Source organism: Schistocerca piceifrons, chromosome 3 (assembly GCF_021461385.2).
Source record: "Schistocerca piceifrons isolate TAMUIC-IGC-003096 chromosome 3, iqSchPice1.1, whole genome shotgun sequence".
NCBI lineage: Eukaryota > Metazoa > Arthropoda > Insecta > Orthoptera > Acrididae > Schistocerca > Schistocerca piceifrons.
In genome coordinates this window covers 660,794,053-660,809,296 of record NC_060140.1, presented here as the reverse complement: position 1 = coordinate 660,809,296, position 15,244 = coordinate 660,794,053, and the positions used below count along the sequence as shown (strand labels likewise).

Below are 15,244 nucleotides of genomic sequence, written 5' to 3'. Positions count from 1 at the left end.
TTATTAGTGCTGTACTTACCAGTATCTTGTTAATCAATTTGTGATCAGCTTCTACAAATATGTTAAACTGTCATTCCAATATATGGAGTTGCACGGTGCTTAAAACAACGCAGTTCCCGCCACATAGCTATTTCGGTCCAAACGTTGTACGTTGATGGGCTGTTGGATTAGTCCTCTCGGAAGAGGTTTATGGGGACTGTAACATCGTCTTAGAGCACCGTTACCGAGCGCTTTACGACACAGTTAAATCACCTCCCTTTCCCGTACGGTCATTTGGCTTCAGGATTACAGACCGAAGCGGACGAGTTAGTCTCGCGGAGATTAATCGTCGCCGTGCATCGCCTCTAGCGCGCTGTGCATGCTACGCCTGGCATTAGTGCGTGTCGAATGCGCGGCATTTGGACCCTCGAAACCCCACGGCAGGCGCACTGTATTACTGAAGCTGAATCATGCACTTAGAATACCCTCCACCGCATCCGGGTTAGTTTATTATGGATTCCTACCTAAAATGCGCGAGCAGGCGCGGGCCGACTTGATCGCTGGCAGCTGGGAGCTTGAGCGTGGCGCCGCTCACCGCCGCTGCGCCGACAACCTGCAACCAACTGATCCAAAAGTCGGCCGTCAGTCATCGTGCCCACACAGCGGCCAGTTTCTCAGACACCATATGTTTGTAGAACAGCTGAAGGAAATCGGCACATCACGAATTTATGGAAAAGTTCTTCATGTAATCCACAAAAGTAGGAGTACAGACTCCTTGCAAAGATACTGAGTGTCAACGACTACCGCACGTTCATAATGTTAAAGACCCTATACGCCTCACACATATGAACTTAACAAAAATCTTGAACAAACTATGAAGGCATCATACATTTTTAATAAATGTAGTAAGATTATATGTAGTACAATACTGGCAAACGATATTAAGTATGGGCACATGTCAGGTATGGTCTCTTTACAATAATGTTCCCGTAAAAGAAACTATTGCCGTCATTAGACGTATCTTATTTCAGCGTAGGAAGATTAGTGCCGCAAAATCAATAGAGCTGATCGCAGACAATCAGTTTTTTCGGTTTCAGTAATGAAATTTAACGGCAAACGGGTGTATTGGGTATGGGAATATGTGTTGCTGGAACAAAGCCAAACATTCTTGTAAATCATCAGGAACATAGTTTTTTTTGAAAAATTTCTCCACTTAAAAGAAAATAATTTGCTACAAACATTACATGAATGAAGTTTTACACCTGACAGAGGGTAATACGGCGGAACAAGAGGAATTTTCACACTTTCGGTATGTATTCACGAAAGAAATTTACTACAGAATTGGAAGAGGGAGGTTTCATACAAATTTTGCCATCTGTCGAGACAAAGAGGGGTGGGTGAAAAATTCCTCTTAAGCCCTTGGATCGATTTCAACTGAGGGTAAAATTCAGTAGCCTCCTATCGAGGTGGGGGTGATAATGTGGAGAGAGAAGGGGGAGGGAGAAATGAACAAACATGGGAGTGGGAAAGATGGTACGGACACAGATATAAGGGAGGATGTGGTGGACAGAGAGAGCAGAGAGGGATATGGACAGAGAAAGGAGAGAAGAACATGGACAAAACAAGGAAGGAGGGGAGAGAAGTGGGAGGAGGATACAGAATGAGGGAGGGGGAGGTGGATATGGACAGAAATGAGGAGGAGAAAATGCACAGAAGAGCAGATGAACAGGGAGAGAGGGGAGGACGAAATAGACACAGAAAGGGGTAAGTGCAGATAAAGGGAGTGAGGAGGAGATAAATGGGGCAGGAAGAGATGGACTCAGAGGATGGGGGAGGGGTGGGGGTCAAGAGATAAACAGAGTGGGGAGGAGCAGATGGATACAGTGAGAGCTCATTGAGAATTCCTATTAAAAGCAGCACTCCGTCTTCAGGCCACGAGTGGCCTACCGGGACCAACCGACCGCCGTGTTATCATCAGAGGAGGATGCGGATACGAGGGGCGTCGGGTCAGCACACCGCTCTCCCGGTCGTTATGATGGTATTCTTGACCGAAGCCGCTACTATTCGGTCCAGTAGCTCCTCAATTGGCATCACGAGCCTGAGTGCACCACGAAAAAATGGCAACAGCGCATGGCGGACTGGATGGTCACCCATCCAAGTGACGACCACGCCCGACAGCGCTTAACTTCGGTGATCTCTCGCGAACCGATGTAGCCACTGCGGCAAGGCCGTTGCCGAGCATTCCTATGCAATACCATTACTGGTAACGAATTATGATGCCTTTATCGCTACCTTCCTAACAAGAAATGAAAGGCTGAGTATCCAAAAGACGTAAAGTCGAGAAAAGAGTAGTGTGAACATAATATTTTCCGTGTGATAGCTCCAAACGTGTGTTTTGCACTACGAATTCTTCCCCAAGGGTGTGTCCATCACAGCTGGAATTTGTTGCCAACAATTGAAACACCCCTCGGTCGTAGTGCAAGATAATCGATCGACAAAACTATATCACATGTGCTAATGCATAATAACGCACTCTGTTGATTTGAGGAACAAAACTATCCAGGATATTGATAGGGAAGTCATCTCTCAGGCACTTGTATTGATAGGGAAGTCACCTCTCAGGCACTCGTCCCTCTGATCGTATGCTCGAAAAATTTTACCTTTCCCGCTCTTGAGCGATGAACCGTCAAGGCAATTCATTTCTAGACGAAAATGCTCTTCAAACTACACTGGTTTAATGACATTTTTGCTGGAGCGAAAGAGGAGCGAGAAGTGGGATGAGAATACGGAATGAGAGAGGGTGAGGTGGATATGGACAGAAATGAGGAGCAGAAAATGCACGTAAGAGGAGACGAACAGGGAGAGAGGGGAGAACGAAATGGACACAGAAAGGGGTAGGTGCAGATAAAGGGAGTGAGGAGGAGATAAATGGAGCAGGAAGAGATGGGCTCAGAGCGGCGGGGGGGGAGGGGGGGTCAAGAGATAAACAGAGCGGGGAGGAGCAGATGGATACAGTGAGCAGTAGATGGACAGAGAGAGAGTGCGGGTGGAGGAGATGGACAGAGAGAGGGGAGAGCCGGACAGAGAAGAGGGCGGAGGAGATGGTAGAGAGAGGAGGAGAGAGGAAATGCACTAACACAATTAGAATAATGTATCTGTATCCAGGTAATATACCAAGGCAACACTGGGGACGCAGCTTATGCAATTCGTCTATACTACCACCTGCTAAAGTATCTAAAATATCTGTTCTTTCGGACATGTCCGAAAGAACAGACACCACACACACACACACACACACACACACACACACACACACACACACACACACATTTCTATCTTAAGTGCAATTCGGAAAATGTTTAAATGTTTGTCAACTCAGTGATAGTGAGGGACTGGAGATGCATTAACCTACTCATTTCACTAGATATAGTTGTAATTTTCTGACCCGTTCAGCTTTAATAAGTGACAGCGACAGTATCTCTCATCGTTTAATTTGTGGGAAACCTGCTTCTTTCTGTCCTAGCCTTTACGGCAGCAATGCGTAATTGCTCACATTCTTGATACCTCACTGTATGTGCTACTGCAACTGTAGCCAAAGATTCCAGTCCCGCTGGAAAAGTATATTTCAAGTCAGATGGTTTTGCTCCTCCTCAGCTGTCATTGAAAACGATCACAACGAAATTAAGTATAGGAATCCTACGAAACCCTTGAGTTCATGCTGCGGTGCAGTGCAGATGAAAAAAGTAGTTTTTCACAATTATCAGATGAGAGATGGAGTTTGTTAGATTCCACTAATTATGACTGTATTATTAATTGTTGGTCACGGGCGCGTTCCTGCGGTTTATTGAAACTGTTTTTGAATGTTGGAGTTGGAAGAATAGAAACATTAGATTTTCGCCATATGGAATATTCTAATTCATCTCAAGTCTTCACGTTCCGAGCAATGGCAGAATATCCGTCAGAAAAGCTGACAAGAAGAACCCAGGTCATGCCTGTCTTCTGGCAGGTGTGCCAATGGCAGTGATCTCATTAACAATATTGTATACCCTCACTCAGTATCTAGACAATTCACCTAGTAAGAGACATTGCATATGCAAACAAAGTGAAAAAAATGAGGTAACCCCCGATGGGTATGCAACACATATAATGTAATAAAAGTAACTCGGTTACGATCTTAATCGACCAAAACTTCTAGCAGGGAAACTACCATAGTCTTCTCTTACTTATGATAGTCTACAGTAGTTTTACAACTCTATAATTTATTAAAGAACTAAAGCAGCAATAAGCCATCGCATTTTTCTCAGCCTCATTATTTACACGATCTAAAACTTGGGGCACTCACCATTATAAGTATTTCCCTTAGGACTAGAATTGTGAATAGAGAACTGCAGTCTACGATTATAAAAATTAAATGTTTAAATGTGTGTGAAATCTTATGGGACTTAACTGCTAAGGTCATCAGCCCCTAACCTTACACACTACTTAACCTAAATTATCCTAAGGACAAACACACACCCATGCCCGAGGGATGACTCGAGCCTCCGCTGGGATCAGCCGCAGAGTCCATGACTGCAACGCCTTACACCGCTCGGCTAATCCCACGCGGCTCTACGACTATAAGAGTGTGTAAATCGGCAGAACGATGATCCTTTACTAGTACGTTTGAAAAACTCTGCATTTCTGTAGTTTCTTTTGTTTATGGGAGGTATCCCTCTTGCCTTACTCAACCTCATCTGCCCTGTAGCCGAGTGATCGGGACGGCTTACTGATATTTTTCTTATTTTTTATTTTATTTATTTATTTTTTTGTGGGATGACTGGAACGACATGCACTCAGCCTCGTGATGCCAGCTGAGGAGCTACTTGGCCGACTAGTAACGGCTCCAGGTCACGAAAACTGATAACATCCGGCAGACCAGTGTTCTAGCCTACGCTTCTCCACACCGGATCATACGACACCACTGGCAGAGGATAACATGGCAGTAGGTCGGTCGGTACCAAGGGGCCTTCCAGTTACAATGAACTTAGTGTGGTTTCCCAGTTACACCTGTGGGTTCACGAATAATATCTGTTCGTTGAAAGCAGATACGTTAAGCCTTTGAATGGATGCTGATTCGTATTCTCCAAAAAATGGTTCAAATGGCTCTGAGCACTATGGGACTTAACATCTGAGGTCATCAGTCCTCTAGACTTAAAACTACTTAAACCTAACTAACCTAAGGACATCACACACACCCATGCCCGAAGCAGGATTCGAACCTGCGGCCGTTGCAGCAGTGCGGTTCCAGACTGAAGCGCCTAGAACCGCTCGGTCACAGCGGCCGGCTCCTATTTTCCAAAAATAGTTAGTAAATATAGAAACTACATTTAAATATATGAAAGCCTTCCGTACTAATTTCTTTGGAGCCAGGGTGGTTTATGACCCCTATGTGTTCTCCCCCCTCCCCAACTCCAATTTTCTCTGCACCTTTCACAAGAGACATTGGTAATGCTTACAGCAGGCTATGGGGTGACAAGACCTGTACAGTTCTACTCTTAAGAAATTACTGCAGATTTTTTAATTCCTAATGGAAGGGGTGAATTCTATGACTGTTCCTGGAACAGGCAATTCACTAGATAAAGCAAAAACTCATCAGTTTTCTTTTAATGATCGTGGTGTAGTGACTAGTTGCTTTATTCACAGTATTATCTACTACTGCTGCTTGCTGCGCATTGGAAGAATGCATTTGCCACTCGGGCAATAAAGCGAAAAGTCGCGAGAAAGGCCACGACGGAGCGGTTTGCGCATCCCTGGTGTGAGGCAACACGTCTATATTTGCGGTTTGTGGACGCCGCAGCACGTGGTCAGCCGACGCTATTAATACGGCAACACTGTGAGCTTCCCGCCTCGTCCGCAGTGAGCCGCTGCTACCGCTAGTTCCCTGACTGCCTACCAGGTGGAACCTCTTGAATCATATTCTACATCTGGGGGCCGCTGTCAACCTCTAAAATGAAAACGCTCGATATCAATTTTGCTCTTAGAATTCGTATTTTTTTGTTTAAATAAATAATAAAAATATTTTTTAAGTTCACAGTAGAAACCATAACGACTTAAAGTAAACACGAGACTAGGCATGGGCGAAACCTAACGATATATAAAGATATCGATATATATTAATAATAACATCAATATACATATGCAGTAACTGTATTATCAATATATAGACTAATAATGGCATCTAAACATAGTCGATAAGAATATTATCGATACATCAATTAATCGATATTAAATATTGAGTACCGAAAGCGAATTTTTTTATTTTCTGTCTTTTCATAACTCATAGACACTATAGTTCTCATTGTCAGATTTCTTGCACATTCATCTTTTCTTATTAAATGTCACAACAAAGTACATCGACATTAAAAATTAAACTAAACACGTTATGAAAGACTACAAAGTATAAAACAGTATTGACATGACGGCTCTTTTGAGCTAACCTATTAACATATTAAGGTTTATGTCTAGATTAAGATATATATTCATAAGTGTTAGAGCGGTAAGTCTATTTTTCCTTGTTCTATTCCTTGAATAAGTCTTCAGTCTTCTTAATGTACTGCAGTTCCTTTCTGGTGCTGGTGTAGTCACAGAAATCACTGCAATTATTCTACGAAGCTTCCGTATGTTGGGAAGTATCTTTTCTTACATCCGTTTAGCATTTCAGTAGCCGATTATTTAGTGTCTAGATCTCCATTATTTTTCTTGTCCATCATAAATGTTTATCACGTGCTGGTTCGTTGCGGATGAAGGTACCATTTTCAAGAACATCATACTCATAAAATTTGATTAGTTTCAAAATCATTTATGGGCCCTGAGACACGAAACAGGAAAAGGAAGACAGAATTTTTTTTAACTTTTAAAAGCCTGCCCCTTATTTCTGAGATCATGACATCCAGATATGGAAGAAAGATAGACATCGGACTGTTCTTTTTTGTAGAAGAGCACTAGGGCAACTGTTGAATGGGACAGATTGAGAGATCAGCTGTTGTAGAACATTCTTTGCAGCCAGGAGAACAGTCCATTCATTTTGATAGGAGTAGCAGCCACAAGCTGACACCATAAAAGACTATACTCAGAGGCCACAGTCATTGTTAAGCACCCTAGGAATTTCAGTAGGAAGGAGTAGGGCGTGAAACTGAATGACATCTGGATTCCGGTGCTGAAGAAGGTGTGTACCAGTCTTCCACTATGGGATGGACAACGGCCAATTGCGCTCGGATACTCAAAGAATGTGACGTTACCCCACTGCGTTGGAGCACACGTAAACGGAATTTTGCTGCAGTCAGTAGCGATCCAGGATGTGAATCGGGCACTTAGAGTCGAAAAATTGGATGATTTATTCTAGCGAAAGAACTTCACAAATTGAGGAAGTCCTCAACGCGCTGGTACACCTCTGGCTCTTCTGCAAGCAATTATTCGGTTTGACATTGACATTGATTCACAGGGTTATTGAATGTCCTCCTGAGGGATATCGTACCAATAGATTGTCAAAATCTCGAGTGGTTGGAGGGCCCTATCTGTAAAGTTCCTACCGTTCTCAGTTGGGGAGAGGTCCTTGCTGGCCACGCAAGCAATAGAAACTCTCGCCGTGTCCGGGCGGGCATTATCTTCTTGAAATGAAAGCAACAAAACGGGGCGCAGAATATCATCCACGTACCGTTGTGTTGTAAAGGTGCCGCGGATGACAATTGAAGGGGTCGTGCTATCAAAAGAAATGACACTCCAGACCACCACTCCTATCTGTCGGGTAGAATCGCGGGCAACAGTCAGGATGCTATCCTACCATTGTACGGGGCATCTCCAGATACGTCTTTGACCTGGAATCTCACTGAATGGAGTAGCATTATCTTAGTGATCAGTCCCGCTTCGAAATGAGCCCTTATGATCAGCGAAGACGTAATTCCCATTGCACTCTTGATGTTACCACCCGTGGTTTTAATTTCACCGAAGGTTCTTTGACTTTCCTTTATGCTGAGTCAGTCTTCCCGACAATAATTCCTTTTTAGATTTATTCACATCTTTCCTACAGAGATTTCGCCTTTGCTGCCATGAACTTCCTATTTATTTCGCTGCTAAGTGATTAATATTGCTGTATTTCAGTCTGTCCCCGAATATTTTTGTATTTACTTTTTTCATCGATCAATTGAAGTTTTACCCAAGGTTTATTCGCAGTTTCCTTCCTTGCATCAATGTTTGTCTCTGCAACATCTGCGATTTCCACATTGATTCTCTCGGACGATTCTCTTAAACTTGAGTCTACAGTTTATCATTACTATACAAGGTGTTACAAAAAGGTACGGCCAAACTTTCAGGAAACATTCCTCACACACAAAGAAAGAAAATGTGGACATGTGTCCGGAAACGCTTACTTTCCATGTTAGAGTTCATTTTATTACTTCTATTCAAATCAAATTAATCATGGAATGGAAACACACAGCAACCGAACGTACCAGCGTGACTTCAAACACATTGTTACAGGAAATGTTCAAAATGTCCTCCGTTAGCGAGGATACATGTATCCACCCTCCGTCGCATGGAATCCCTGATACGCTGATGCAGCCCTGGAGAATGGCGTATTGTATCACAGCCGCCCACAATACGAGCACGAAGAGTCTCTACATTTGGTACCGGGGTTGCGTAGAAGAGAGCTTTCAAATGCCCCCATAAATGAAAGTCAAGAGGGTTGAGGTCAGGAGAGCGTGGAGGCCATGGAATTGGTCCGGCTCTACCAATCCATCGGTCACCGAATCTGTTGTTGAGAAGCGTACTAACACTTCGACTGAAATGTGCAGGAGCTCCATCGTGCATGAACCACATGTTGTGTCGTAAAGGCACATGTTCTAGCAGCACAGGTAGAGTATCCCGTATGAAATCATGGCGGTGAATCGAGGAAGTACAGTGCATACTGACGAAACTAAAATGAGCTCTAACATGGAAATTAAGCGTTTCCGGACACATGTCCACATAACATCTTTTCTTTATTTGTGTGTGAGGAATGTTTCCTGAAAGTTTGGCCGTACCTTTTTGTAACACCCTGTATTGTGATCTGAGTCTATATCTCCACCTGGAAACGCCCTACGATCCAATATCTGATTGTGGAATCTCTGTGTGACCCTGATGCAATTCAGCTGGAACCTTCCCGTGTCTTTGGCTCCTCCTCCTATGATTTTTGAACATGGTATTCGCTATTGCCATCCGAAATCTATTGAAGAACTCAGTTAACCTTTCTTCTCTCTCATTGCTACTGCCGAGCCCATATTCTCACGTAAGCATTACTTCTGTTCCTTCCCCTACAACCACGTTCCAATCCCCCCATGACTACTGGATTTTCATATGCCTTGACCAATTGTATTACCCGTTCGGTGTCCTCATGTACTTCCTCTCTCTCTCTTCATCTGCTGCTTGCGACGTTGCCGTGTACACCTGAACTGTCTTTGTCAGTGTTGGTTTGCTGCTCAATCTGATAAGAACAACATTATCTCTGAACTGTTCACAGTAGCTCACTCTTTGGCTTATTTTCGTAATGAATGCTACTCCAATAACACCATTTTCAGCTGCTGTTAGTGTTACCCAATATTCTTCTGACCAGAAATCCTTATCCTCTTTCCTTTTCACTATACTGACCCCTGCTACATCTAGACTGAGCCTTTGCGAGGGAGATGACCACAAGAAAAGGAATGGCAAGCTACGCGATTACTAGTTAGGAGATGTTTAAATAATCCGCAGCTCCTGTTCCCATATGTTCCTCCTCTCCGCATACATGGTAACACTCCGATATCAATAATATTTTTCTCGGGTGTGCAGCCGGTTCATAACGTCATCTTGGCCGCTATCTTCAGGTGAGAGTGCTCTGTCGCCGGAGAGATCGCCTGTTGTGGTACACACGATGGCAGCAGTTACAGCTTCAGAGAACTTCAAACTCACCTCAAAAATCCTCATTACTTCGTCAGATTCTCCGTTGTGTGCCTCTTGCAAACACGTTGACACCACAGAACACCAATGTTGTGTGCTGGAATGCAAGTGACGTACGGTTCTCCATTAGGAGAAATCTGACAAGTATCCGAAGAACCTAGCACAGCTCGATAACACCGGTTTGTCTCCTACACCCAGATAAAGAACCTTACCTGAACACGAAGGATAATGTTCTCAACCGGTTAGAGGGACATGCAATGTTACCATAATATCAAAAGTGTATGGGAGCGAATGAAGGAAGATTGGAGTTTTACGTCCCGATGATTAGAGACGGAGCACAAGCTTCGATTACGAAAAGATGGAGAAGGTAACAGGACTTGCTCTTTTCAGAGGAACCATTCCGTCATTTACCTGGAGCGATTGAGGGAGATGTAAATCTGGATGATCGGATGTATTTGAACCGTCGTCCTGCCGAATGCGAGACCAATGTGCTAACCACAGCTCCACCTCGCTCGACGAAACGAGCGAAGAAAATTTCTGGATGTACATGCCCACACAACACCATAAACTACAACAAATTAATAATCATCATAAGAAACGTGCATTCTAGCTCAAAACAACTGTACTGTGAATTTAATTAAAAATAGATTTTTAAGACGAAATTTAGAAAAGTAACCTACTTCGTACTGTATTTAATCCTACTCGCAAGCCTCTTAAACTTCAGCCTACTGTTAATCATTATTAAATTGTGATCTGAATCTATATCTGCTTCTGCACACGAGTGGTATCCTACATTTCGAAATCTTCTACCATGATGTAACCCAGTTGGAATCTTCGCGTGCCTCAAGGCTTTTTCTAAGATACATTTTCCTTTTCTGATTTTTTTTTTTTTTTGTATTTGCTATTACTAACTGTATTGCTTAGCTCAATCAATATTTCTCGTCTCTCGTTCCTAGTACCAAGCCCATATTCTCTCGTAAGCGTGTCTTCTGCTCCTTCAGCTACGACCGCGTGCCAACAACCCCGACTTATTAGATTTTCGTCTCTCTTTACATAGTGAATTACACGTTCAGTAGTCACATATATACTGACGGAAAGGAATCGCAACGCCAGGGAATTGTGAGATATAAAAGAAAGTTGGTAGGCATGATTCTAGATCTGAATGATGATGTCTATTCAAATTTAGCGACAGTCTCATAGAAGTGGTGCTGATAGTGCCGCTATGAGGACGAAAATCGGGTTCGAACTAGATCTTGAGGGCTAGGGGAAGCTGGGTGTTCCTTCGCGATATTGTAGAGAGTCTTGGCAGGAATTTAGCCACTGTAAGTGATCGCTGGCAGCGGTGGCTACTAGAATGTGTGGTCGCATGAAGACTGGCCTACGGACGACCACGTGGCACTACCGAGAGGGAACCTCATCGTCTTCGGCATTAGGCACTGGCGCATCGTAGTGCATGTGCAGCAACGATGTGAGCAGCAGTTGGCACCACAGTGGCACAACGAACTGTTACAAATCGATTCAAGGACGGCTCCGAACCAGACGCCCTGTAATGTGCATTCCACTGATCCCAAACCACTGCCTTTTGCAACTACAGTGGTGTGGGACGGGAGTTCTTTGGAGGGCAGAGTGGAGGTATGTTGTAGTTGCTCACGAAAGCTGATTCTGCCTCGGTGCCAGAGATGACCGTGTGTTGGTTAGAAGGAGGCCAGTTGAGGACTGCAACCAGTCTGTCAGCGTGCTAGACACACTGGAACTGCACCAGGAGTTGCGGTCTGGGATGCGATTTCGTATGACAGCAGGAGCACTCTTTTGGTTATCCCACTCAAACTGATAGGTAATTTGTACGTCAATCTGGTGATTCGAACTTTCGTGCTGCCATTCATGAAAAGAATTCAATGGGGTGTTTTCCAACTGGATAACATGCTCTGTACAGTGCCGATATGTTGCCTTGGCGTGCACATATGGCACGTCATCGGACAACTCCAGCGTCATTCGTAACCAATATTAACCGCCCCTGTATTAACCAACTAAGTGCAACGGGCATGGAAGTCCATCCTACAAACTCACGTCCGGTACCTGTACAACATAATGCATATCACACGCTTATATTAACCTGAGATCTTGTGAATTTTGTCCGCCCCGATAGCTGCGTGGTCAGCGCGGCGGTCTGTCACGCCATGGGGCCCGGATTCGATTCCCGGCTGGGTCGGAGATTTTCTCCGCTCAGAGACTGGGTGTTGTTTTTTCCTCATTATCATTGCATCATCATCAGTGGAAGGCAACGGGAAACCACCACTGGAATCACTTCCCTAGACGCTCATGCGGTCGACCTCTCTGACGAGGCTTCGCCCATTACAAGACCTGCCGTAAGGCAGAACACAAAGTTTTTTTGTGAATGTTAATCACTTAAATGTGCTTTCTAGAGAGAAGTATTCCCGAAATTTCATTACTGTACATTAATTCATTCTTGGTGTTGCGATTTTTCCCTGTGTATTTTCTCCATCTCTTCATTTTCTACTTGGTGACGTTACAGGCATTTACATAACTAATGATGATGGAGTTTTGTCGGTTATTATGAAAAAAATCCCATAAACAAATATGTAATGTTCTTTATCAGTTACGTAACGAATCATTAACTCAGTGTGTTCCCCCAGAAAAACTGAAATATGCCACTGCTGTGTCTCTCTATAAGAAGGGTAATTCTATAACTACCGCTAAGTGTCAATTCTTACTTCATTTGGTATAAGTTCTGAGAAGGTAATATTCTCCAGGATTGTTATACACCTGTGTAGTAATGGGTTATTTAGCGAATCACAGTTTGTATTTCAAAAGGGTCATTCTACTGCGTCAACTATTTACACATTTCCTGAGCATATAATAAAATCTGTTGATGAAAGAATATTACTAACTGGCATTCATCCTAGTGCTCTCAAAAAACATTGTTGGACGCTGGAGGCTATGTGAACAAGGGCTGTAGCCTACGTACTTATGCAAAAGTAACCCAGACGAGTGGATAAGATTGGATCTAAATTTAACGGACCTATAGTTACTTCCAACAGGGTGGAGCAACTGCCCATACAGCCGGCCGAACCTTGGAGCACATTTACACAATCTTCACGCTTGACAGAGTTGTTAGCAGAGGTCAGTCCGGTCGCGGCCCTAGCTGGCCATGCAGGTCACCTGATCTGTCCGTATGCTTATAATTTGTGTGCGCAGTCCACAAGTATAAGGTGTATCACAAAAACCCTCATGGTCTTCAAGAATTGCAGCAGAACCTTTCGGATGAGACTGCAGCAATTCCAGCAGTCCGGCTTCGATCCACCTTCAGCAACTTGCTGACCAGGACCGAAAAGTTTTTGTTTTACGTTTCACATTCACAGGTTTTTTTTTTTTTTTTTTTTAGTTTACCGTTACACGTAACTGTATTTTTAATAGAAAATAATAAGTAACTCATTATGATCGAAAATAATTACTATAACGACAGACTATAATGAAATGCTTAATACATAAATTTCTTTTCACTATACACGTATGTCGGCCGCGGCGGTCTAGCGGTTCTCGGCGCGCAGTCCAGAACCGCGCGACTGCTACGGTCGCAGGTTCGAATCCTGCCTCGGGCATGGATGTGTGTGATGTCCTTAGGTTAGTTAGGTTTAAGTAGTTCTAAGTTCTAGGGGACTGGTGACCATAGATGTTAGGTCCCATAGTGCTCAGAGCCATTTGAACCATTTTGAACTATACACGTATAATTAACAAAATGTCTTCGTTTAATATACATGACGTAGAAGCCAACAGAAAACAAAATTCAGCAGGATTTGAAATTGTTACGAATGATCTTCTAAATACCTTGATTTGTATCAGGAATATTTCAGTACATTAGTAAGCCTTGGTGGAGAGAATTGGTATGTATTAGTGAGTGCAGCTTGACTGTACTGATTCTCATGTGGAGACTGCAACCATAATCATCCAGCAGAACAAGAACTAAAAGTCTTTTCACAAAGTTCTTCCAACATTGAAAACTGTATACGTTGTACGGCTGTACCTGTGTCGTCGAGCCCATTGGGATCACCAAATGAACAAGTCCCATGTGCTCGAATACGATGCTCTACGCATTTCTTTCACATAGACTATCGCAAGAATCCAACAACAGTACGGATATTTCTTCCTCACTAGGAAACAAAACATCTTTCAAATATATTTTGACCTTTTTTATATTTGATTTGGTGTCACCCGTGCACACCATGAGTCATGCGCCAGTTTCATTCAGTTCTTCATTTTTGTTTTCACTGCTACCGTAGTCGAAGGTCTACGTTCACACTTGTAAGTTGTTGGTAATGGAATCGGAATTCTTAAGAGTTCTTCCAGTAATAGTAGCTTGTTGGCTTTCAGAGATCGAAAAAATTTTGTTTTTGCACCAATTTCACTGTCTGGGAATATTCCTTCTTACAAAAACAGGGCGTACAAGTCAGATACCTACATATCGGTTTTTCATATCAGAAAAATAGTTGCTATTAGACAACGAGTAGTAAGAGCTACTGTCACTAGATGGACAGCAAAAGAAATAAATGTAACAGTGAAAATGGCATCGAGTGCTGTTGATAAAATGAATAAAATTTCAAAATGAACGTTTCATTGTGCATGAAGCTCATTATTTGCAAAAAACTTGTTTTACTAAGTTTTTAGTCACTACAATGAAACCTGACCTTTTAAAAGGAAAACCATTCAAAATTAGACGGCAGCTCAGTGACCAGAGGAGAGCTGCAAATTGTTGGGGATAACAAGAGTGCAGCTATGTGGATTAGAGAACAAACCAGAGTGGAAGACATAACTATGATAGAGATGAGAAAATATGGGGGTGGGCTGGACAGTAGCCAGGAAAATGGATGGTAGATAGCCAAAGGAAGTTCTATTCTAGATTCCAAGAAACAGCAGGAGGCTGAGAAAAGAAAGTAAAGAAAGGCAGGTAGATGACAATAGGAAACATGCAGGAATAAGAAGGAACTCATACCGCTCAAGACCTCAATACATGGAAATATCTAGGGACAGCTTTTATTCAGCAGTGGATATCAATGATCAATTACGTATTAGAGCTTACCATGGTAGAGATAATAGTGATAACTTCAAAGAAGAATCATTGACATCATTAAATCATCACTGAACCCATTTTGGTTTTAAGCCTCATAAATTCTCGTCTTACTCCTCAGGCGGTAGTTACCCCCAAGTTGGGAACCAATGTGCAGGACAGTCCTTGATCATACTTGTGCAGCATAATGCAATGTTTGTTAAGTGACACATCTTTTACGGTACCCACAAATTT

General features: G+C 43.1%; 1 protein-coding gene across 1 annotated transcript in view; it reads right to left on the bottom strand.

Moving 5' to 3' along the window:
• Positions 1–510: 510 nt before the first annotated feature.
• Positions 511–15,244, bottom strand: part of LOC124788949 — a 457,931-nt gene continuing 443,197 nt past the window's right edge. The window contains exon 4 of the mRNA XM_047256236.1: positions 511–602. Within this exon, the coding sequence (XP_047112192.1) occupies positions 571–602 (32 nt within the window). The 3' untranslated portion in view covers positions 511–570. The remainder of the gene's footprint in view (positions 603–15,244) is intronic.